General features: G+C 41.7%; 1 protein-coding gene across 4 annotated transcripts in view; it reads right to left on the bottom strand.

The window, feature by feature from the left end:
* The window catches only part of cep350 (centrosomal protein 350), a 173,482-nt gene that overhangs the window by 110,479 nt on the left and 37,927 nt on the right, over positions 1-25,076 (bottom strand). For 3 of the 4 annotated variants that reach the window (XM_052011681.1, XM_052011680.1, XM_052011682.1), the window contains exons 8-9: positions 12,225-12,338; positions 2,216-2,356 (exon numbers count right to left, since the gene is read on the bottom strand). In XM_052011681.1, coding sequence (XP_051867641.1) covers positions 2,216-2,356; positions 12,225-12,338 — 255 coding nt within the window. The remainder of the gene's footprint in view (positions 1-2,215; positions 2,357-12,224; positions 12,339-25,076) is intronic. The other variant, XM_052011683.1, reaches the window with a different exon arrangement.

Here is a 25,076-nt window from a genome sequence, read left to right as displayed (position 1 = left end):
TAATCCAATCAGCTATGATATCATTGAATGACAGAGCAAACACAATCATCGGAGTGGCCTACTCCTGCCCTCAATTTCTATGTTCATATGACAGCAAGTTGCTGTTTTCAAGAAATTGGCACAGAGGCATGTAATCAAAAATTAAGTTTTGGACTGAGCAAAGAAAAAAATGCAAACACCGTACATCTGAAATAGAAACAGAAAATGTTGGATATACCCAACAGGTAAGGGTGGCATCTGTGGAAGTCAGCTCAAAAGACCTTTTATCAGTTCTGGACAAATTCTGAAGCATGGTTGCAGATCTGAAATGTTCCCCCCGCCCCAGTTTTTCTTTCCATACATGCAGTGTCATCTGCTGAATGTTTCCAGCATTTTCTGATTTTATACCAAGTTTTACATATTTGAGCTTAAACAACATCTACCCCTTGCCTGAAATTGTACTATTTTAAAGATAACTCTCAAAGGGTCAAATGATTAACCAGTTTATAAAATAGAACAAATAAACTGTTGGTTCATTAGGCTGGAATAGAGTTGATACAGAGGAAGGTCTCAATCTGAGCATCTGGTGTGTGTTTACTTGTCTCAGCTGGGAATTTACTCCTTACCTTAGAATGAGGGGAGTATAGTACTTACAGCCCACATCCTTGTTAAAGCTGGCTATCATTGTTAAGTCAGGACTTCCTACGCCATACTTCTATATGACCCCATCTTCATTATTTGAAACTTTGCATGAGCCGACCAAAACAAAGCAACAATCAAGCAAATAACAAGTAATTTTTCACCCAAAATATCTTGGGAGTTTTCATCTGGCTGGGAGACCTAACCAAAATACAGCAATCGCCCATATACTACATTAATGTTTCAAATCTAATGTGTACAAATCTCTGGAGTGGACCCAAATATACTACTTTCCAACTCAGTAGCAAGGACACCACCACTATAGACACACTTGGTAATCTGTGGATTTAGCTGACCCAGCAATTGGTATGCAGAGAAACTTCAGGCTCATACATTACAACTTTAGGCATCAATCACCCCAACTATCAGAAAACTCAGGCTCCCAAACTACAGGTGGGAGTAAATGGACACTAACTTCTGTCTCATCTCCCTGTCCTGCATCCAAATCCTCCACCATTATTGCCCAGCAGAGCAGGTAGGCTGGCCTCAATTCCCAGGAGTGAAAGTAACTTAATTTCTCACTAGTACAATTACATCAGTAACACTGACTATTTGTACTGATTGCATGGGCCATTTTCTTACTGGTACACCATACCAGCCCTTACCAGTTTACTTTCAATTTCACCTTTTTCCCAGCCAAACTTTCCCAATTGTCTTTTTTCCCCTTTCCCTCTCTTCTTCTTTCCCAACCCCTCCCACACATTTCTCTTCCCTTCCTCGCCCTTGCATCTCTCTTTGCAGAGGGCATTGTTGCGTTGGATATCACAGGCAGTAAGATTTTAAAATCATTGCCAATATCTGCATTCAGTGGACATTAGCAAGTGATGCAAGTCTGCCTAGCTGGAAGTAAGGAACATAAAACAAAGAGAAATGTTTTACAAGTTAGTAATAATAGAAGCTCAGTAATATCTTCTAGTGGTACAAAATGCACTTCTAGACAGACCAAATACCAGCAAAGCAACAGAAACTGGGTTCAGTTAGAAAAGAATGTGTTTCATTGGAATTCATATCCATTTTCCATTACTAAAACACTCATTTTAGAAATATCAATGAAACCCCTTCAGTACAGCACAAGCATTTGCAATTTTTAGAACTGTCATGGTCTTAAAACTTTAACTAAGCCCTTAACTCATTGGTTACAGGCAACCTCTGATACTACTGGTTTTGTATGCAATTTTGAATGCTCTTTCAGAAATGGTGTTAAAGAGCATGAGGGGAAGGAGGGGGGTAGAATTGGATGAAAATAGTGAATGTTACAGGAATGAACACAAGAACCATTCTCAATGTTAATCACAGAATACATGGTTTCCCCCATTGTTAGTCTATGTTGCTCATTTTGCCGTAATCTTACTTTAATGGATCTCGTGACTCAAACCAAAACACAACTCAAGGTCAACTGTACCCAATGCAGATTTACACATGATTGACAAGACCAGTCATGGTATTTGCTGCATACACAGCATTAATGGATGCCGCTTCATTAATAGGTATTGGTCAACATAATCAAGAACATTGGCTAAGAATGGCAGCTACTCACTAGGTGTGGCATTCCTCTCTTTCCTGGTTTTCAAGCTAGTGTCCATCTTACTTTCAGTTATTGTCTTTGGTGCAGGTCCCAGAACCATTTTTACCAGTTTCTGGCCTTCACGCCACGAAGCTGTGCTGATAACATGGGCACCTGGAATCAAAAAATAATAATTTATCACAAACTTATTCTATACAGCCTACACAAATCTTCAAAGGACATCCTCTTGGATGAAAGCACAAATTATTAAAATCCCACTCCACAAATTCTAATGATAGCCAATAGGATCTCCCTACAATAGAACTGTAACCTAAATCTCAATGTATTTTCATCACACCCAACCATCTGTAAAGGATGATATTGGGCAGCTAAAGACATCAACTGGTTTATATTCAAGGCAAATTAATGCTTCTATCCCTCAAGCAATCTACTCAGTTCTTAAAGGTTCTGCACTCATTTATAAGCCCTATTTTCTCAGCAATCTCTTTCATTCTTGGTCATAATCATTGTACCTTTAATCTCCAACTCATACAGATATCCAGCATCAGTTCACTGACTCCAAAAGTTACCCTTCAAGACTTCTACTACATGCCTCTGGCTCTACAACTGCCCAGAGTCCGCAAAGAAAAGCACATAGCTTCAGTCTTCTGGCTAAGCCTTCTGTTGTCACTCTGACAGCATAACTACCAGGATTACATACCCTGACAAAGGATCTTCGACCTTAGTTAGTTCTCCTTCTCTTTTCACATGCAAGTGTTTCCACCATTTGCTGTTGTGCAAATGGTGTACTATTGTGCCAGAAGGTGGTGAATATCTGGAACAAATTGCCAAAGGTGATGGTACAGGCAGATACAATTACATTTAAAAGGCATTTGGAAAGGTAGTTAGATAGGAAAGACAAAGAGGGACACAGCCCAATGCAGGCAAACAGGAATAGCAGAGACATGCATCATGGTCAGTATGAATGAGATGGACCAAAAGGGCCTGTTTGTGCTGTACAATTTTGATTCTATGGCTAACAAGGTGTAACTTATGAAAGGAATCTGCAATGACTTTGAGAGAAGCTCTTTGGCTACAGGAGGAAGCAAATGAAGAGGATTTTTTGTAATGTTGCCATGTTGCGTGGCATCACATCAAACAAAGGCATGGAGATCTCTTCCTGATTACTATCTTTCATCTTCCTTCAACTGACAAATCAGAGCTAATTCACACTGAATGGCATTTGGAAGAAGCACTGCGAGTAGCAAAGACAAAATGTAGTCTGGGCTGGGGAATCCAACGCCTTTCACCAGAAATGGCTCAGCAGCACCACCAATGACCCATTGGACATAACGACCAGAGATTGCCCATGGCAGGTGATGAACAAAGAAACAGGTAATGAACCTACTTGATCTTGTCCTTACCTAGGTGCAGATGCACTTGTTCCTGGTAGGGTGACAACATTAGTGTTTTTGGAGATAACATCCAACCTATCACCAAAACATCATACACTTTAACTGACCATCTATCACCACTCTGACCTTTGTGTCTGTGGCCTCCTGCACTGTATTGAGGTTTCCACTGCAAACCTGAGGAACAGCACATCTTGTCTGGGCATATTGAAGCTTTCAATATGGAACTCACTGAGAATATGGAATTCTCACACTTTAGGCAATTGTCTCTGTTTGTATTGGAACTGGCTATTTCTGCCTTTCATTTTGGCTCAGTTTTTTCTTTTTTTAAAAAAAAATATATAGTCTGGTCTGCTGGACATGTCCCACAGTCTTACATCAGCAACACATTGCACAACCAAGCTTAACTGCTACATTAAGTTACCTGAAATCACCCTATCAGAGATATTCACTTTGCTTTCCCATCCCTGCCCCACTTTCTCTGCTACCTAAAACTAATTTGCTCATCTATTTCCCAGATCTTATGAAGGGTTCCTGACCTGAAACACTTAATTGTTGCTCTTCCCTTTTCCAAAGATGCTGACTGACATGCTGAGTGTGTCTGGCACACTATCTTTTAATGACATCAAGCATCCTCTTGGGCAGCACATTAACTCTGCAAACTGAAATAGACAAACAGATTTGGCAGCTCAAAAGTGGGCATCCATTAAACACTGTGGGCCATTAATAGCTGCAGAACTGTATTGCATCATGACCTGTAATTCAGAGTCCAACACATCCTGATCCCATCACCCTAATCCCATGAATGCAGAAGGGCAAGGAGGGAAGAGAAATACTTGAATATGCATCTGTTAACCAACAAAAGTAGAATGCAGTGGACAGAGATAAGTGACCCCATAACCGACATCAGATCACAGCTCTCCAGTCCTGACAATCTTGCTGTGAATGGAGGTAAGCAAACAAACAGTAAGCTGAGATGGGGCAAGTAATGGCTCCAAGAACATTCCTCCACCTTCAAAGACCCAGCATTTACATACCAGGGCAAAACATCTACATCCATCTTTAACAGAAGGTTCAAGTGGATGGTCAATCTCTTCTTCCTCCTAAGAATTCCATCGTTTTCACAGAAGCTGATTTTTCAGCTAATTCAATTCACTCAACATGACATCAAGAAATAGTTGAGAGCATTGGACACAATGAGGACAATGGGACCACATCCCAGCTGGAAGTATAGAAGACTTGCATTCCAGACATAGCCATGCCTTAACCAAGTTGCTTCTATACAGTTACAACATTGACATCTATCCATCAATGTGCAAAATTGTTAAGATACACATACAATAAGATGGGACAAATTCAAAACTGCCAATTACTGCCCAGTCTAATCTCATTCAAAGTAATGGAAGATATCATTGAAGTATTATCAAGTAGAATTTACTCTCCAATAAGTTCCTCGCCGAAGCCCAGTTTGGGTTTTACCAGGACCACTCAGCTTCAGACCAGATAAGTGTGAGGTGATGCATTTTGGAAGGTCAAATGCAAGAGGAAGGTATGCAGTAAATGGCAGGACCCTTATAAGGATGTACAGAAGGATCTTTGGATGCAAGTCCATATTACCATGAAGGTGACAACACAAGTGGATGGGGTGGTAAAGGAGGCCGCTGGGGTGTTGAGTATAGCAGTTGAGATGTTGCACCCGTATAAAACTTTGTTTAAGCCAGATTTGGAGTTTTGTGCGCATTTCTGGTTGTCACACCACAGGAAGGATGTTGAGGCTTTTGAGAGGTTCACCAGGATGTTACCTGGATTGGATGTATTAGCTACAAGAGGTTGGACAAACTTGGATTGTTTTCTCTGCAGTGTCAGAGGGATCACCTGATAAAAGTATATAAAATGAGAAGCACAGAATGGGTAGATAGCCAGTTTTTTTCTCCAGGGTGGAAATGTCAAATAATAGAGGGCATAGGTTTAAAGTGAGAGCAGGAGTTTAAAGGAGGTGTGTGAGGCAAGATTATTTAAAAAATACAGACAATGGTAGGTGCCTGGAATGCACTGCCAGGGGAGATTGTAGAAACAAATGTGATGGCCATGTTTAAGAGACATTCAGACAGACATGTGAACAGGCACTGGATGGAGGGATATAGACCACATGCAGGCAAATGGATTAGTTAGATTGGCATCATGGTCATCACAGACATTGTGGGCTGTACTGTACTATGTTCCATGTTCATTACAGCCTTGGCCAAAACATGGACTAAGGGGATGAATTCTAAGGTTGAATGAGAATGCCATTGATATCATGGCAACATTTAACTGAGTGTGACATTAAGTCCTGGTAAAACTAAAGTCAATGGGCATCAAGAGGAAACACTCCAGTGACTGGAGTCACCGAAAGAAAGACGCTTGTGGTGATTGTAGGTCAATCATCACAGCACAAACATTGTTGCAAGAGCTCCTCAGGGCAGAATCCAAGGGCCAACCACTGCCAGGTGCTTCCACAATAACCTTCCTTCTGTCATAAAAGCAGAACTGCAGATATTCTTTGACAAATGCGCAGTATTAAATTCCATTCAATTCGGAGAATGAATTGGTCCGTGGCTGCACGTAGCAAGACTGGACAATATTCAGACATCAGTTGCTGTGGCAAGTAACATTCAAGAATAAGTAGAGGCATGGAGACCAAAAACTCAACTGGATAAGTTACATCAAATAACGTGACAGCAAGAGCAGATCAGAGATTGTAGCTTTTATGCAAGTGACTCATTCTCCGACACCTCAAAGTCTTTCCATCATCCAGAACACAAAAATGTGATGTAATATGCCTCATTTGCCGGACTACTGTAGCTCCAACAACATCAAAGTACCTTGACACCATGCAGGGCAAAGCAGACTGCTTGATTAGTTTACTATTCACTCCAGGACTCACCTATTCCAACAGCACATCCCAAATGTGCAATCCTGGCCAAAAAGAGGAGAAAAAGGTAACACTACCACCTGTGGATCCCTCTTCAAGTTGCAAGCCTTGTTGACTTAGAAAAACACTGCTGTTTCCTCAACTTAGATAGGGACTTCCAGTATTTTTAGTCCATCAGTGACCACTGAAGGGGTATCAATCACCAGATGAATTACAGGTGGTGCAACAGGAAGCTCACCACTAACAGTAATAAATGGTGATCTTGCCATCAAGACCCACATCCCGTAAGTGCATAAAAAAATGTGAATTCAGACACTTTGATAGCAGGCCCAATTATTGCCAATGAATTGCTTGAGAGAATCATCTCCAGAGGTTGATGTAGTAGCAAGAAGCCATTAAAAGCCCACCCTGCTGCACACTCTCTTTCAGACTGGAGGCTATTTATAGCAAGTGGTAAGCCATCCATAAACAGTGGAATGTACTGCAGCAAATCTCCTCCCCCAATTTCTTTACAAAGGCATGACATGCGACAAGTTTGGCTCACTGCTGCAGGCTTTTGCTATATTTAGCTGGCAGACTTAACTCCATGGAGGCTTGCTCAAGAGTGCACCTTTAAGAAAGCCAGCGTGATAAGTAAATAATATACACAAGGATTAGGGCAGATCACAGAAAGAGCTGCACCCCACTTTTAGCCAGCCTTAGTTTGGAAAGAATTACATAATGCGTAGGCCAGCAGGTGATATACATGGTAGCCTCAATGCTTTGGAATTTTTAATGCATTCTCTGTACGGCAAGTAAATCCTTTCTGAGATAAGGAAATCAAAATTGTCCACCATACGCCAGGTGTAATCCCACCAAAACCCTATGTAATTCAAGTAAGATCCCTTTATTCCTGCATACAAATCCTCTCACAATAAAAGTCCCCAATCTCTCACTGCACCTGCACACTGGCTTTCAATAATGTGTTCAAGGGGACCCGGACGTCCTTGAACATCAATATTTCAGAATCTGTCACCATTTTTAAAAAGGTACTCTGGTCTTCTGCTTTGTGCAAAGTGGATGAATTCACATTTTTTACCTCAACACTACTTTCCCTGTACAAACTCCATATCCCTTGATTTCCTTAGCAGCAACTGAGCCTTCACAGCTCTTCAAGGTGGAGAATTTCAATGATTCACAACTCTCTGGGTTAAAATAGTTCTCATCTTCATCCTGAATGGTCAACCACTTATTTTGAGACTACATCCTCATGGATGTGAAGGAAGGTATTGTGGCTGCACAGCTTTCCTCAAACTAGAGGTTTCTCTTATGGTAACAAGTTCATTAATGGCCATTGGCCGTCACTTGCAACAGGAGGTGATGCAAGAGAATGTAGGGTCTGGATGATGGGTCAGTACATGGAACTAGAGTCTGCAGCATTGCCCACATTCAATGCCAGCCAGGGCACAGCCGCAAACACCACATTTCAGCAGTGAGCAACCGCACCACTCATCCCAACCTGCTGCAATTACCCCAATAAACTCTCACAGGCAGCCCTTGCACATTGCCTCAGGTTTAATCCGCACTGAGCCATGAAATCACCACTTTATTACTATGGAAGCTCCAGAGGGCAGGGATTCACATAGCAGGGATAAGGGTTGGGGTTTGCACCTGGCTCCTAATAGAGCAGTGTTGTTAGTAACACATATAATGGCATAAGGACCCCTCTTTGTGCTGATTTCATATGCACTCTTGGTGCCTAGAATGGAAAAAAAAATGACATGCAATTTAAAAAGATACAGTTCTCCAAGTGAAAAAATGCAGATGCTCAAAAACAGAAATAAAAATTGAAAATGCATGAAAGACTCAGCAGATCAGGCAATAACTGTGGAAAGAAAAAGAATTAATATTTCAGGTTGAAGAGCCTTTGTCAGAACTGGGAAGGAGAGAAAATAAGGTAGTACTAAATTGCAGATAGAATGGGGAAGGGATGAATAGGACAAGGGGAATATCACTGATGTTGCTTTGGAGAAAAGCTGTAAAAGGAGACTTGATCTATGGGATAGTTAGGAGACAACACACTTTGTTCATAAAAGTGATGAAATGAGGGCATTTAGAGTGAGAACTCAGACCAAGACGTGAAAGGGCTCTAGAACATGCCCAGCAAGTCAGGCTGAGCTAAAGGAGAGAGGAAAACTGAGCTACTATCAAAGATGGAAGACCTGGCCCGTTCTGATATTGACAGAGAAAGAGTTACAAGAGAATTTTACAATGCTTCCCAAGAAACCTGTTGGCTGGATAATTCAAAACTTCTCCGTGAAAGACTAAGACACAAAAAATACTGCAGATGCTGGAATCTGAAGCAATACACAAAAAGTGCTGGAGGAACTCAAGTCAGACAGCATCCATGGAGGGAAATAAACAGTCAACGTTTCGGGCCGAGGACCTTCATCAGGACTGGAAAGAAAGAGGACAGAAGCCAGAATAAGGTAGGAGGAGCAGCACATGCAGGCAGGGGATAGGCGAGTTCAGGGGAAGGTGGGTGGGGGGAGGGGGGGAGGGGGGGGAAGGAGAAGATGTAATATGCTGTGAGGTGATAGGTAGAAGAGGCAAAGGGCTGAAGGAGGAATCCAGTAGGAGAAGGCAGCGAACCGGGGAGGGGAGGGGAGGGGAGGGGAGAAAGAAAAAAGGGGTGGGGGTTACCGGAAGTTAGAGAAATCGATGTTGAGGCCATCATGTTGGAGACTCCCAAAGGCAGAATACGAGGTATTGGGTGTTGTTCCTCCAACATGAGCCCGGCCTCACCGTGGCAGTAGAGGAGGCCATGGATAGACACGTCAGTATGGAAATGGGATGTGGAATTGAAGTGGGTGGCCACTGGAACGTCCTGGCTGTTGTGGCGGACAAAGCAAAGGTGCTCAACGAAGTGGTCACCCACTCTGCGTCGGGTCTCACTGACGTATAGGAGGCCGCACCAGGAGCGCCAGATGCAATAAATGATACCGTCGGACTCACAGGCGAAGAGCTGCCTCACCTGGAAGGATTGTCTGGGACCCTGAATTGTGGCGAGGGAGGTGGTGTAGGGACAGGTGTAGCACTTGGCGTGGTTGCCAGGGGGGTTAATCAGTGGGGAAGGACGAGTGGACAAGGGAGTCGTGGAGAGAGTGATCCCTTCGGAAAGTGGAAACAGGGGGTGAGGGGAAGATGTGCCTGGTGGTAGGATCCCGTTGAAGGTGGTAGAAGTTGCAGAGAATGATGTGTAGGATACGGAGGCTCGTGGGGTGGAAGGTGAGGACAAGGGGAACCCCGTCCCTGTTATGTTGGTGGTGGGGGGGTGGGGTGTGGGTGGTGCAGATGTGTGGAAGAGATATGGGTAAAGGCAGCATTGATGGTGATGAAATGGAAAACCCAGTCACTGGATAAGAAAGGAAAGGACATCTCTGATGTCATAGAATGAAAAGTCTCATCGTGGGAACAGACACGATGGAGCCGGAGGAACTGGAACAGAAACCTTACAAGTGACAGGGTGGGAAGAGATGTAGTCAAGGTAACTGTGGGAGTCAGTGGGTTTGTAGATGTCGTCTCTGGTTAATCTGTCTCCGAAGATATAGACAGAGATCCAGAAAGGGAACAGAGGTGTCAGAGATGGACCAAGTGAATCTGAGGGCAGGGTGGAAGTTGGAAGCAAAGTTGATGAAATTGGTGAGCTCAGCTCGGGTGCAGGAAGCAGCCCCAGTGCAGTCATCAATGTAGTGGAGAAAGAGTTGGGGGGCATTACCGGTGTAGGCTTGGAACATGGACTATTCCAATGTAGCCTACAAAGAGGCAGGCATAGCGGGGGCCCATGCAAGTGCCCATGGCTACACCTTTAGTTTGGAGAAAGTGGGAGGAGCCAAAAGTTGTTACAGGTGAATACCAGTTCTGCCAGACGGAGGAGGGTGGTGGTGGAGGGGAACTGGTTGGGTCTGTTATCGAGAAAGAAACTGAGAGCCTCAAGGCCTTCCTGATGGGGATGGAGGTGTACAGAGACTCAATGTCCATGGCGAAAATGAGGTGGTCAGGGCCAGGGAACTGGAAGTTGTTGAAGTGGTGGAGAGCATTCGAAGTGTCATGGACATAGGCAGGAAGGGACTGAGCCAAAGGGGACAAAATGGAGTCAAGATACAAGGACACAAGTTCAGTGGGGCAATGATAGTGGTGTCTGCGAAAGACTACTTGCCAGGATCACTAATGCAAAAAGAATGAAACATCACAATCATCTTCATGCATATGCTAGATGTACATTGATGTGTCTGTCTATACACAAAACTTTAATTTAATTTATCTATATTACCTGTTGCATGACTGGAATATCAGTGAACCATGCAGGTAAGTGAGTTGAACTCTCATTCTAATTATAACATGCAATAAGTAAAATTAGAAACTATTGTTCCAATGCAACTCGGAACTAGAATACCAGAGTGCCAAGGTTTAGGTTTGGAAGAAATTAAGATAACAAATTGTCTCAGCTATACAAACACACTATAAAGTATTGGACTTATTGTATCTTTTTAAAAAAATCTTATCAGTGGTAATATACCCTAGAGACAAATGAATATATCCTTATGCCTGGTTTTGAGATTTTAATAGAAGGATAAGGATAACTTGGGGACATTGTTGCAACAACTGTAATTTTTAAGAGGACCTTAATTTACTATGCAAGACTAATGCAGGCTCCATTACATCTCATATTAATGTGCTTTATTATATCGTTTCATATAAATCATGAAGGTATGGAAGTCAAACTTGAATCTGCTTAGCACTTTCCAGCAGAAATTTGAGACTCACATGATATGAAAACAGTAAATAAATTCAATTCTGTCCCATGCCATTATAGTCAAATTTCAAACAGCATAGCAAATTGTAAATTATCAAAAATAATTTAAGATTAAGATATCTTTTAGTCACATGTACATCGAAACACAGTGAAATGCATCTTTTTGCATAGAGTGTTCTGGGGGCAGCCCACAAGTGTCGCCACGCTTCTGGCGCCAACATAGCATGCCCACAACTTCCTAACCCGTATGTCTTTGGAATGTGGGAGGAAACCGGAGCACCCGGAGAAAACCCACGCAGACATGGGGAAAACGTACAAACTCCTTACAGACAGCAGCCAGAATTGACTTAGATCTTAAGGAAATTCTGTTAGATAACATTTTATTATTTCAAAGAGGTGTTAGAGATCCCAAGCTTTCACAGACAGTAATAAATATTGGAAAGTAATCAAACTTCAGCTGCTTAACAATCAGAGTTTGAGAGCTATAAATGTCACGTGAGCATTTCCCAGACACCCCTACCACTATCTCTGATTATAATTGTCTTTCAGCCATCAAGATTTTCAGTTCTGTATCCTTGTGCTGCTGAAGCTGCAATAAGGCTGGGTTTTGCTTTATTTGAGTTCACTCAGTGAAATCAGAGCTGCTTTACAGTGGCCAGGCAAAATTAATTGGAGTTAAAGCAGTTTTCATGCCAACACAAGATTCAGTTAAAGAAATCTAAAAGGATTAGGAATTTGGATTTATCTGTGTTTCTGAAACGATTTGCATGTCTGTGCAGTTGAATTTTGCAGTGCTATTTAATCTACTCCATTTTGCTTCCACATTTATGGCAAAAATTACACGTTTGTACTTTAGCCTGATACATACTCTGGCAAAAGAAAAAACTGCAGTGTCTAAAAAAGAATATTTGGTTTACTCACTTGGTTTGGTGTCAGGGCTTGGTGATCGAGTTATTTTCTGTACCTTACGCACAGGTTTAGTGGCTTTCTTCTCTCTGGCTTTTTCACATGCAGCTTCTTTCACTTTACTACTCTCTGTCAACAATGGAAAGTAAAGCAAGAGTTCACTACTGTTGGTACTATATGTGGCAAATTACTTTCTATTAGCTACAAATTAGCTTGTGTAGAATCGGCAAACAAGCATTAACTACAAATCACAATTTTATTAGAATTGACTCTTTTAAAGCATCTTTTGCAATCAAGAGCAGCTGAGATTGCACCATTAAACATACTAATACAATGGACCAGAAATAATAGGAGTGTCATCTTTTTACTCATTTCCTTGGGATCCACGTCGAGAGCATTGAATGCAGTAGATGAGATTGGAGGTGAATCTTTGTCTCAATGAATTCAACTGGTACAGTGTTCTGTGTGCACACTGCGTTCTGGTAACCAGAGTGAGTTAGCTGTTCAATCAAGGGGAACATGAATTCTCTCTTCACAAAGTCCATATGCAAGAACAGCACGGTAGCATAGTGGTTAGCGTGACGCTATTACAGCGCCAGCGATCGGGGTTCGATTCCCGTAGCTGTCTGAAAGGAGTTTGTACGTTCTCCCGTGTCTGTGTGGGTTTCCTCCGGGAGCTCCAGTTTCCTCCCACATTGCAAAGACGTACAGGTAGGTTAATTTGGGTTTAAAAAATGGGCGGCGCGGACTCATTGGGCCAGAAGGGCCTGTTACCACGCTGTAAATAAAATTTTTAAAAAAAGAACGAATGACTAAACAGCAAACAGTGAGAATATAGATTGTTTTACACTTTGGTTAGTACCAGTTGGAAAATGGAAAATATTTTTAGCTAGACCCTTAAAACAGATGAAAACTGCATGAGGAAGCAGGAATACATAATGAACTAGAGTTTAAAATAACCCGGTGAAATGTATTGGCTTAGTACAGCTGCTTAAGGGATCTGGCATATAATCCATAAAAATTATAGTCTTAAAGTATTTCTCTAAATACATACATGTTTGCTGAACATCTTAGAGACTTTCATCTCCTGATTGCTTACTTAGCATGAAATTATAGACAACATCCCTCCAAGCCCTGAACAGCTCTGTTGCAAACAATAGAGAAGTAACTACTACCAGCTCAACTCCAGGAAGCCAGCTACCCATTCTGAACAGTGTTCACCCACCACTCCACATCCACAAAAATTTCTTCCTTCACTAATCATAAACAGTTGTCAAATTCACAAGTTATGGCATTTTTCATATTCCAAATTAACAATCCAATGCCTTTGTGCTAGAAGACTAGCAAAGGTGCAGGACCCAAATAATTAGTTATTTCTGTAAATCACAGTCATTATGAAATATTGCAAAACAGGGATGGTATGTTTTAAAATGACTAGCATGAATTCTGCCGACCTTAAATGAAGTACTTAACACAGCAAATGCATCAACTCTTCCCGCTTCTGGCACAATCTAGGCTAAATTTTGATAAACACAACCCAGACAGCAGGTTATACAAAAATCCAACTTGGCAAGAAAAAGCTTTTAACCTTTCTAGGATTTTATTTTACTCCAACATCCTATACAAAGAGCAACACTCGAAATGCTGGAGGAACTCAGCGGGTCATACTGCATCTATGCAGGGAAGTGGTTGCCGGAGGGGTCACTCCCCTCTGTCTCCCCATTTTTGTTTTCCCTTATCCCACCGGCCCCATCACCCCTTCTCTTTCCCCTCCCCCACCCTCTCGATCTGCCCATCACCCACACATTCCTCCCTCCAGTCCTCTTCACCTCCTTCCCTTTATCCCAGGGTCCACTGTCCTCTCCTATCAGATTCAATCTTCTTCAGCCCTTTGTCACTTCCACCAATCACCTCCCAGCTTTGTACATTATTCCCACTCTCCCCTCCCGCACTTTCCTATCTTCCCCCTCTCACCTGGATTCACCTATCACCTCCCAGCTCTTGCTCCACCCCCTCACCCCACCCTTTTATACTGGCCACTTCCCCTCTTTCTTTCTAGTCCTGATAAAAAGTCTTGACCCAAAATGTCAACTGTCCATTTCCCTCTTTCGATGCTGCCTGACCTGCTGAGATCCTCCAGCATTTTGTATGTTGCTCCAGATTTCCAGCATCTGCAGTCTTTCTTCTGTATCCTATCCACAGATCATGGATCCTATGATTTGTGGCACAGTAGGCATCTTATCTCTTCCTCATCCACAAATCCTTCTATTACTTTAAATCCACATCTCTTGGCTTTCGTCTCCTCTAAGAGAAATATACTGCATTTGTTGACACTTTTATGAATTATTTGTTTGCCAACCTAAAGCTGTCTAAACAACTGCAATGAACTTTAAGGCTATGCTACAGCCTTACTCTTACCATATTAATGAAACAGCATTTACATGCCTAGATCAAGAGCCATACATTTGAATTCCACCATGGCAGCAGGGAATTTAAATACAAATATTTAAATATAAATCTGGAATACAATGGTAGTATTTCTTATATCATCAAGAAACCAACAGATTGTGGCAAAAGCCAATTTAGTTCACTAATGGTCTTCAGGGAAGGAAATCTGTTGTCTTTACCCAGCCTGGCATAAAAGTCCAGACCTATAGCAATGCATTTGACCATTAAACATCTCTTCAGTTCAGAATGACTATGGATAGATAATAAATGCTACCTTGCCAGTGGCATCCCAATCTATGAATGAATTCAGAAAATTTAAGTGTCTGTAAATTAAAATTGCCTTCTCCTTCAAATATAGATGCAAGACAGCAAGGAAAAGTGAAAAAAAAACAGTTGAGGAGCTGGAATTAGTAAGAGTGAAATGAGAGCTAGATTGCAAAGATAGAACATCAAGGAGAATAACCAAGAAAACAATGGCAAAGTCTTCAATTTAAAACAAAAAATTACCAAAGGATTTTATGTACTTAATAGGATACAAGGCCAAATTACGATTTAAGGTCAAATACACAAGTAATTTTAAAGTTAATAGTTTAGCTTCAGCACCCAAACAGAAAAATAAAAATTGCTTTGACCAGTAGATTAGTTGTTCAATTGGGTGCTTTGGTGCTAAGGGATTAGATGGGGCATAATTTATTAAGTGTGTTCAGGAAAGTTTTCTGAAGCATTATGTAGATGGCTTGAGTTATAAAATGACTGGACAGGCTGGGTCCATTTTCCCTGGAGGGAAGGAGGCTGAGAGGAGACATGATATTGGTATACAAAATTATGGGAGACATAGACAAGAGTTGATGGTCACTGTCCATTTCCCATGGTAGGGGACAGGTTTAAGGTAAGAGGTTTAAAGGGGATCTGAGGTGTGATTTCTTCTTCCAATACACACAGTAGTTAATATCTGGAAATGAGCTGCCAGAGGTGATGGTGGAGGCATGAACAGCAACAGCATTTCAGAGGCATCTGGACAGGTACTTGAACAAGCATGGCAGAAAGGGACATGGAATTAATGTAGGTGTGGGATTAGTATAGATATCTAGAATGGTTGGCAGAGACACGGGGCTAAAGAGCATGTTTCTTTGCTGTACAACTCCATGACTCTAGAACAGAAGTCTTAAATGAATCTCTGAAGGAACCTTGATACCATGTCACAGATTACTCGTTTTCCCACTCTGCCCACATAGCACCACATTCCATCAAGGCAAGAGAACCAAGCCCCAAAAATATGGGTCTATGATCTTCAGTAAGGAATGTTAAGCTATTTTCAGTTACATAATTATAGGAGTGGGTCACAATTTGTGAGCTGATGTACAAGAGGAGCAGCATGTATGCACAAGCACTGATGCCACAAGCTAAAAGATTGTAAGCCAATTAAAAATTTTTCAAAATACCACACAAAGCCGTAACAAGAGCCCCAATTCAAAGTTTCATGATGGAAATATACCCTGTATTAGAAACAGGAATACACTATTCTGGATTAGGAAGCAATATTGTGAATGCAACTTTATAACATTTTGTTGTTTTCTTTCTCATGAAAAATCATTTAACTATCCTAACCAATTAATGAAGAACTGATGTCCAAAATGTGTGTTAAGGAACTAGTTTCAAGAAAGCAGAAAGGTGGGATAGCTCCTTTAAGAGGAAAGTCAGTATTGCAAGGATGATGTTCTGTCCTTTTGCTCATCCGATGTACAGACTTTTCTTCTGAGGCAATGCTTAATGGAAGCAGAAGCTACAGTGCTTTTCTGAGCAACTACTCTGGCACCCATTTGGTGGTGTACCCATTTGGTGGTACCCCCAAAGAGTGCTGATATAGTGCCATTGATCAGAAGTTTGAACATGCACCAAAACAAAATCTGCTCAGTCTGTGTACTGCTGTGCCAGGAACCTGATGCAAACCCCTGCCCTCCAGTAGCATTCCCACAGAAATGAAGCAGTGATCTCACTGCAATACATCTAGGTATGATGCAAACCATTGAGGCAATGCAGAGATTGCCAGCAGGGGCTGTTCAGCAAGCTTGGACAAGCAATAAGGCTACTTAACACAGACATGTGGGGCCTAAGGCAGCATGCTGGCAGCATAGAATGTTATCCACCATCAGGCAAGTCATCATAGAGATATCTCCAGGATGGGATAGCTAAGCAGTCAAAGAGAGAGGGATGCAGCTTGTCAACACAAGTAGTGCCCAACTTGTGCAAACAGCTGGGGTGCAGCCCTGAGCCCATATCTCAGCTCTAAGAGGCTGTACTGTCTCCCCAGTCCACCCAACCAGTCATTGCAAACCACCTTGGCGGCTCACTCCACACTGAGTTATTGAGCAGTGAGGTAGTTTTAACTTTCATTGTTGCAGAAGCACCAGTAAAAGGCTGAGCCCTCCATCAGGTTCCCAACACAGCAGCATATAGTAGTGGGTATGGCAGTGGTTTGCACTAGGTTCTCTGCATAGCAGCGCTGTCAACAATGATTCTGTCCACATACAATTCTATCATGACTCCCCTTAGTGTGGATTCCGCAAGTGCTCAAGTCCCTGGGCGCACATCCTAGTTATTCCTCCTTTCAAGCTGGATCAAATTATACTATGGGTAGGGAAACAAACTAGTCAGGAGCAGAATTCCAAAATCTTTTCTTCCAAATCCCAAAAGAAAAATCAGTGGAACCACAAAAATCACTTACGCAACACATACCAGCGTATCATAATTCACCACCTGTTCACCTTAAGTCCATAGCTATTCCTCATCAAGAAGCATCATCATGAACCTATGCTACAATCTTCAAAGATGTGTTATATCACAACCCCCTCCCTCAGGTTGTTCTTGCACCCCATTTAAAAAAGCACTACTTAAATTTACATTTATTCTCATTCTTTCATCCACAATCAACCATTTCATAGTTCACTGAATTCAATGACAGCTGTCCTGTGCCCATGTACATTACTAGATTTATAGAGTCCTGAAGACATCTTCTATCCTTTAAATCCCACATTTAACACTTGATCACAATTTGACTCAACAAATCCATACTTGCTGCCATTTATTAGCACATGCTTTGAGGTGATGAATAATTCCAGGTTTTAAATTTTCACCATGTCTCTGGAAGTCTTCCAGAGACCAATCTATGAGATCTCTGTGCTAAAATTCTCTACAGTGGCATGCAAAAGTTTGGGCACCCCCGGTCAACATTTCTGTTACTGTAAATAGTTAAGTGAGTAGAAGATGAACTGATCTCCAAAAGTCAAAGTTAAAGATGAAACATTCTTTTCAGCATTTTAAGATTAGTGTATTATTTTTGTTTTGTACAATTTTACAGTGAAAAAAAGGAAAGGAGCACCATGCAAAAGTTTGGGCACCCCAAGAGATTTGAGCTCTCAGATAACTTTTACCAAGGTCTCAGACCTTCATTAGCTTGTTAGGGCTATGGCTTGTTCACAGTCATCGTTAGGAAAGGCCAGGTGATGCAAATTTCAAAGCTTTATAAATACCCTGACTCCTCAAACCTTGTCCCAACAATCAGCAGCCATGGGCTCCTCTAAGCAGCTGCCTAGCACTCTGAAAATTAAGATAAATGATGCCCACAAAGCAGAAGGCTATAAGAAGATAGCAAAGCATTTTCAAGTCACCATTTCCTCAGTTCGTAATATAATTAAGAAATGGCAGTTAACAGGAACAGTGGAGGTCAAGAAAACTTTCCGAGAGAACTGCTCGTAGGATTGCAAGAAAGGCAAATCAAAACCCCCGTTTGACTGCAAAAGACCTTCAGGAGACCCCCTAGAAGATCAGAGTGGTCATCTATGTGTGGAGCCTCAGGAGATGGGGGAGATCTTAAACAGTTTTTTTGCATCAGTATTTACTCAGCAAACTAGCATAGTGGATATGGAAGAAAGGGAAACAGGCAATAGTGTCATGGAACATATAGAGATTAAAGAGGAGGTGCTTGCTGCTTTACAGCGAATAAAGGTAGATAAATCCCCCAGGCCTGATGAGATATTTCCTCAGACATTGAGAGAGACTAGTGTAGAAATTGCAGAGGCCCTGGCAGATATATTTAAAATGTCCTTAGCCACGGGTGCGGTGCCGGAGGACTGGAGGGTAGCTCATGTAGTTCCATTGTTTAAAAATGGATCTAAAAGTAAACCAGGTAATTACAGGCCAGTGAGCCTGACATCAGTAGTGGGTAAATTATTGGAAGGTGTTCTGAGATTGGATATACAAGTATTTGGATAGCCAAGGGCTGATTAAGGATAGTCAGCATGGCTTTGTGCGTGGTAGATCGTGTTTTAAACGAATCTTGTAGAGTTTTTCGAGGAAGTTACCAAGAAAGTAGATGAAGGAAAGGCTGTGGATGTTGTCTACATGGACTTTAGTAAGGCCTTTGGCAAGGTCCCACATGGGAGGTTAGTTCAGAAGGTTCAGACACTAGGTATCCATGGAAAGGTTGTAAACTGGATTCGAAATTGGCTGTATGGGAGAAGACAGAGTGGTAGTGGATGATTGTTTCTCAGACTTGAGGCCTGTGACTAGTGGTGTGCCTCAGGAATCTGTGCTGGGGCCATTGTTGTTTGTTGTCTATATCAATGATCTAGATGACAATGTGGTAAATTGGATCAGCAAGTTTGCTGATGATACTAAGATTGGAGGCGTAGTGAACAGTGAGGAAGGCTTTCAAAGCTTGCAGAGGGATCTGAACCAACTGGAGGAATGGGCCAGAAAATGGCAGATGGAATTTAATGCAGACAAGTGTGAGGTGTTACATTTTGGAAGGACAAATCAAGGTAGGACATACACAGTAAATGGGAGGGCACTGAGGAGTGCAGAGGAACAAAGGGATCTGGGAGTTCAGATACATAATACCCTGAAAGTGGTGTCATAGGTAGACAGGGTTGTAAAGAAGGCTTTTGGCATCCTGGCATTCTTAAATCAAAGTATTGAGTATAGGAGTTGGGATGTTATGGTGCGGTTGTATAAGACATTGGTGAGGCCAAATTTGGAGTATTGTGTGCAGTTCTGGTCACCTAACTATAGGAAGGATACTTGTAAGATTGAAAGAGTGCAGAGGAGATTTACTAGAGTGTTGCCGGGTCTTCAGGAGTTGAGTTACAGGGAAAGATTGAACAGGTTAGGACTTTATTCCTTGGAGTGCAGAAGAATGAGGGGACATTTGATAGAGGTTTACAAAATTATGAGGGGTGTAGTCAGAGTTAATGCGAGTAGGCTCTTTACACCTAGATTAGGAGAGATAAGTACAAGAGGACATGGCTTTAGGGTGAAAGGGGAAAAGTTTAGGAGGAACTTCTTCACTCAAAGAGTGGTGGAAGTATGGAACGGGCTGCCATCTGATGTAGTAAATGCGGGCTCACTCTTGAGTTTTAAGAATAAATTGGATAGATACATGGACAGGAGAGGTCTGGAGGGTTATGGACTGGGTGCAGGTAAATGGGACTAGCAAAATACCATTTCAGCACAGACTAGAAGGGCCGAATGGCCTGTTTTCTGTGCTGTAGGGTTCTATGGTTCTAAGATTTAGCAGACTCTGGAGTGGTGGTGCGCTGTTCTACTGTGCAGCGACAACTGCACAAATATGACCTTCATGGAAGAGTCATCAGACGAAAACCTTTCCTGCATCCTCACCACACAATTCAGCGTCAGAAGTTTGCAAAGAAACATCTAAACAAGCCTGATGCATTTTGGAAACAAGTCCTGTGGACTGATGAAGTTAACATAGAACTTTTTGGCTGCAATGAGCAAAGGTATGTTTGGAGAACACAGGGTGCAGAATTTCATGAAAAGAACACCCCTCCAACTGTTAAGCATGGAGGTGGATCAATCAGGCTTTGGGCTTGTGTTGCAGCCAGTGGCATGGGGAACATTTCACTGGTAGAGGGAAGAATGAATTCAATTAAATACCAGCAAATTCTGGAAGCAAACATCACACAGTCTGTAAAAAAGCTGAAGGTGAAAAGAGGATGGCTTCTACAACGGGATAACGATCCTAAACACACCTCAAAATCCACAATGGACTACCTCAAGAGGCACAAGCTGAAGGTTTTGCCATGGCCCTCACAGTCCCCCGACCTAAACATCATCGAAAATCTGTGGATAGACCTCAAAAGAGCAGTGCATGCAAGACAGCCCAAGAACCTCACAGAACTAGAAGCCTTTTGCAAGGAAGAATGGGCAAAAATCCCCCAAACAGGAATTGAAAGACTCTTAGCTGGCTACAGAAAGCATTTACAAGCTGTGATACTTGCCAAAGGGGGTGTTACTATGTACTGACCATGCAGGGTGCCCAAACTTTTGCTTCGGGCCCTTTTTTGTTATTTTGAAACTGTAAAAGATGGAAATAAAAAAGTAATCTTGCTTAAAATATTAAAGAAATGTTTCATTTTTAACTTTATGCCTTTTGGAAATCAGGTCATCTTTTACTTGCTTAGCTATTCACAGTAACAGAAATTTTGACCAGTGGTGCCCAAACTTTTGCATGCCACTGTATATAGGAAAAAGTTTGGAGGATCCTATTCGTACATACCTTTAAAAAAAATTAATGACACCTTTCATTCTGGTATCATTTGCAAATTTCAACACACTCCAAATTATCACAAGGCACAATGAACAGAAGGGTTCAGACTGAACATTGCCAAATATTATGGAAAATCTCTCAACTCTTGATCTCTTACTTCTATATATAAAGTTCAGTAGCAATGTCTTTCATGGATAAATAGTTTGCTGACTCTCAATTTCTTGGCTTAAGCTTCATAAATAACTATGAGACATCCTTCAATTTAGTCTCCAGGTTCAAGAAAGTGATGGTAAGCCAATATTTAGGAACTGCTGTTATGGGATGATACTGTTTTAGTCTCAACTTCTGATTTTGAACCAGCTTCCTCAGAAAGAAGGGAAAACCATGAGCCCTACTCATCTTTAAGAGCATTGCTCCCATGTCACACCTGCTGCTCTGAGCTTACAGAGGACAGCACCTTCTTACAAGTCGTAGTTAATAGACTAACCAAACATTCATACCTCTGGGAGCTTGCTCATGACCCAAATTGATAACGCAGGAAAACCACAAAGTTGGGATAAGATAAAAATGGCACTCATGGAATCAATGTCTTTGATTTTGGGAATTTTGTGTTAGGCATGTGGATGATGTGGTTCACACAACAGAGCTTCCTGTGCATAATTGTTGATAGAGTTGTGTCCTGGGGAAGTCCCTGATGTTGGATTTGGAAGATTTTACTGAGAGTGTGTTGGTGGTACCCCTCAGGTCCTTTGAGGTGCCTGGTGTTGGTTGTCCATTGAGTAACTAGTAAAGCTGCTGCCTCACAGCACCAGACCCAAAGGAATGTGGCTATGTTATTATGCAGTCTATCCATTCTCCCAAGACACTTACTGTTCTTGGAGTAGAATTACATGGGTAGAAACTAGTCTCTAATCCTTCAGGTAAAGGTGCTGACACTCTACTTATGTATCAACTGAAATTCTAAAACTTGGAGGAGGGGAATTTTTTCCAGATTTATAACCTCACTTATATGGGAAAGGTAGAGCTTGTCAGAGAACCTCAGAAATACTGCAATCTTCTCAAATGGAAACAAATCCAAAGGCAATAATTACCCTGCTGTCAGCCACATGGAAGTCATCAAAAATCTCCTCCCCAAAATTTTTCTTCCAGTGGCCAAACAGCTACTGCTTGATCATAATGATGATTCAGGCCAACATGAGGTACAACAGACATCATCTTCATTGTATGTTAACTCCAAGAAAAATGTAGGGAGGAGCATCAATCACGAAATATGACATAACTCCAAAGGGGGATTAGGGCAAATCCTCAAAAATGGCTGCCCTCAATTTTTTTCCCCCCATTCTACATGTGTCACACTACTCTAAGCCATAATTCTAACCAACAGGCCCATGGCAAACCCAATCCCAGTGGCGACTGATGTCAAGATTATGCCATCATGCCCACCCTTGCTGCAGTAATACAATTCAGAGAATTGCGAATCTTTGAAATTCTCTAACCCACCAAGCTATTGAGGTGGAATCATTGAATATATTATGAAATATACAAATGAGAGAGAAAGTATGAAGGGGTATGATGAAAGCTTGGGAACATGGCACAGAGGCCAAGATTGGATTAGCCATGACTAGCAAGAAGCAAGGCACGTGTTATTAAACATGATTTTAAAAATCAGTATTTGACTATGTATGATTAAAATAAATTGTTTCTCTTGTAACTGATCATCAGAAGTAGTTTGGATTGTAAACCTGCCCTTGCCTGCAAAACAAAGTGCATGCTACTGCACTAATAGAAGTAAAGGGACCATTGTCCACAGTAGGGAATGTGTTATCATGGGACTCCAGAATAATGTGGAAAGTGCAGTGGAGCACAACAGAATTAATCCTTACATGCTTCAGCACTGATTCTATTTAAATTTATGTAAAAATGCAATAAGTAGTTTTAAGCAATAAAGTTGTTAATGCCACTCCTTACAGAAAAGGAGGGGAACCAGGTACATTGAGGGTAGTCTTCAGTTACAAGGTAATACTGATGGGCTTGTAAAATGGACACAGCAATGGCAGATGGAATTTAATCCTTAAAACGAGATGATGTCGTTTAGGAAGACCATTATGGCTAGGATAAACACAATAAATGGTTGTCCTCTCCAAAGTACTGAGGGAGAGGGGGATTTGGTGCACCTGTCCAAGGATCCCTGAAGGCAGCAGCCTAGGTAAAGTGATTAAGAAAGCATACAGAATACTGTGCCTTCATTAGCCCGCGCACAGAATACAAGAGCAAGGAGGATATGATACAATACATTAAACATTAGTTAGATCACAGAGTGCTGTGTGTAGTTCTGGTTGCCACTCTACAGGAACAACGTCATTGCACTGGAGAGGGTGCAGAGGTTCATCAGGATGTTGCCTGGAAAAGAGCATTTCAGCTATGAAGAGACACTGAATAGGCAGAGATTGTTCTTCTTCAAAAGGCTGAGGGGGGACCTGATTGAGGTATACAAAATTATGAGGGGCATTGATAGGGTAGATAGTGAGAAACTTTTCCCTTAGCAGAAATGTCTAAGCCTTGAGCATGTTGATTTAAAATAGGGGGAATTGAAGAAAACTGCTTTTTCATCCAGGTGGTTAAAATCTGGAACACACTGACAGGGGGCTGGAGGCAGTGGTGTCACAACATTTAAGTAGCAATTAGATGAGCACTCAAAACACCACAGCATAGAGGGCTACCGACAGTGTTGGGTTAGCATAGATAACTACTTGATAGATGGTATGGATACGATGCACCAGAAAGGCCTGCTTCCATGGCATATATTTAAAATACTTTGATATGGATGCCCATGAATCTTGGATATACTTCTAAGTCAGGCTGCTTGCTATAGAACTTCCTGGCAGTCATGGTCTATAACATTATTCAAAAGTTATCTTGCTCTGCTAAAATACAATTCTTGCCTCAGAAGGCAAAAGTATGTTGGGTGTCAGTTCTCTTCACTGTCAAAAACCTTTGCGTCACTCAACCTCAGTGGAAATAAGGAGGAATACAAATATTGGAGGCTAATCCACAAATAGTATATAATGAGTTTACTTTTCCTCTCCTGTCTAAGCTTTCATGTCACTCTCCATGAACACTGCTGCTCACATACTGCCTTTTAAGTTGCATCATGTCACAATCACCTTCAGCAACATTAACTTCTAAATGCCTTTAGTCAGGTCTTCAAATCTGTGGTCTTGACTGTCCCGGTCTCTAACCTCCTTTAGTCACAAACTCAGAAGTTTGTCTTTCAATTATGGTCTTTTTGCAAGTCTGCATTATCTTGCCATTATGAACTACGCCTTCAGCTAGTTGCCCCTAAGCTCTGCAAATTACCTCCCCAAATTTATCTCCCCACTGTCCCTTCTCTCAGATACTCCTTAAAATCTTCCACAGTGACCAACCTGTTTTAATACCAATTAGAGGTATACAAAATTATAAGGGCCATAGATAGGGTAGAGAGAAGCTTTTCCCCTCAGTTGTAATTGTAATGCACCTCAGGGACTTTTAATGTTAAAGGTGCTATTTAAATACAAATTACTGTAAGCTGTCAGACATGCCTGCCTATACTGGTGAACAGATGTAACATGCAAACAATATCTCCTTGTTATGTTTCTGATCATCTAATGCTAAAACCAAAAAAAGCCAACCGATGCTAGCAGCACTGTTGAGATTTAATCAATCCACTTGAACACCCTGTACAGATCTCTGCTCTTCTTTATTAATGCTGAGCTCCAACTCTGCTTATCACCCCAGAAGCCATACTGAAACCATAGCATTCATTTCAGACTATTTTTAACATCATCCATTTAGCAAGAGAGAACAGATCAAAA

This window comes from Pristis pectinata, chromosome 3 (genome assembly GCF_009764475.1).
Source record: "Pristis pectinata isolate sPriPec2 chromosome 3, sPriPec2.1.pri, whole genome shotgun sequence".
NCBI classification, from domain to species: Eukaryota; Metazoa; Chordata; class Chondrichthyes; order Rhinopristiformes; family Pristidae; genus Pristis; species Pristis pectinata.
The sequence above is the reverse complement of the archived record's forward strand: the minus strand, read 5'-3'. Positions and strand labels throughout refer to the sequence as shown.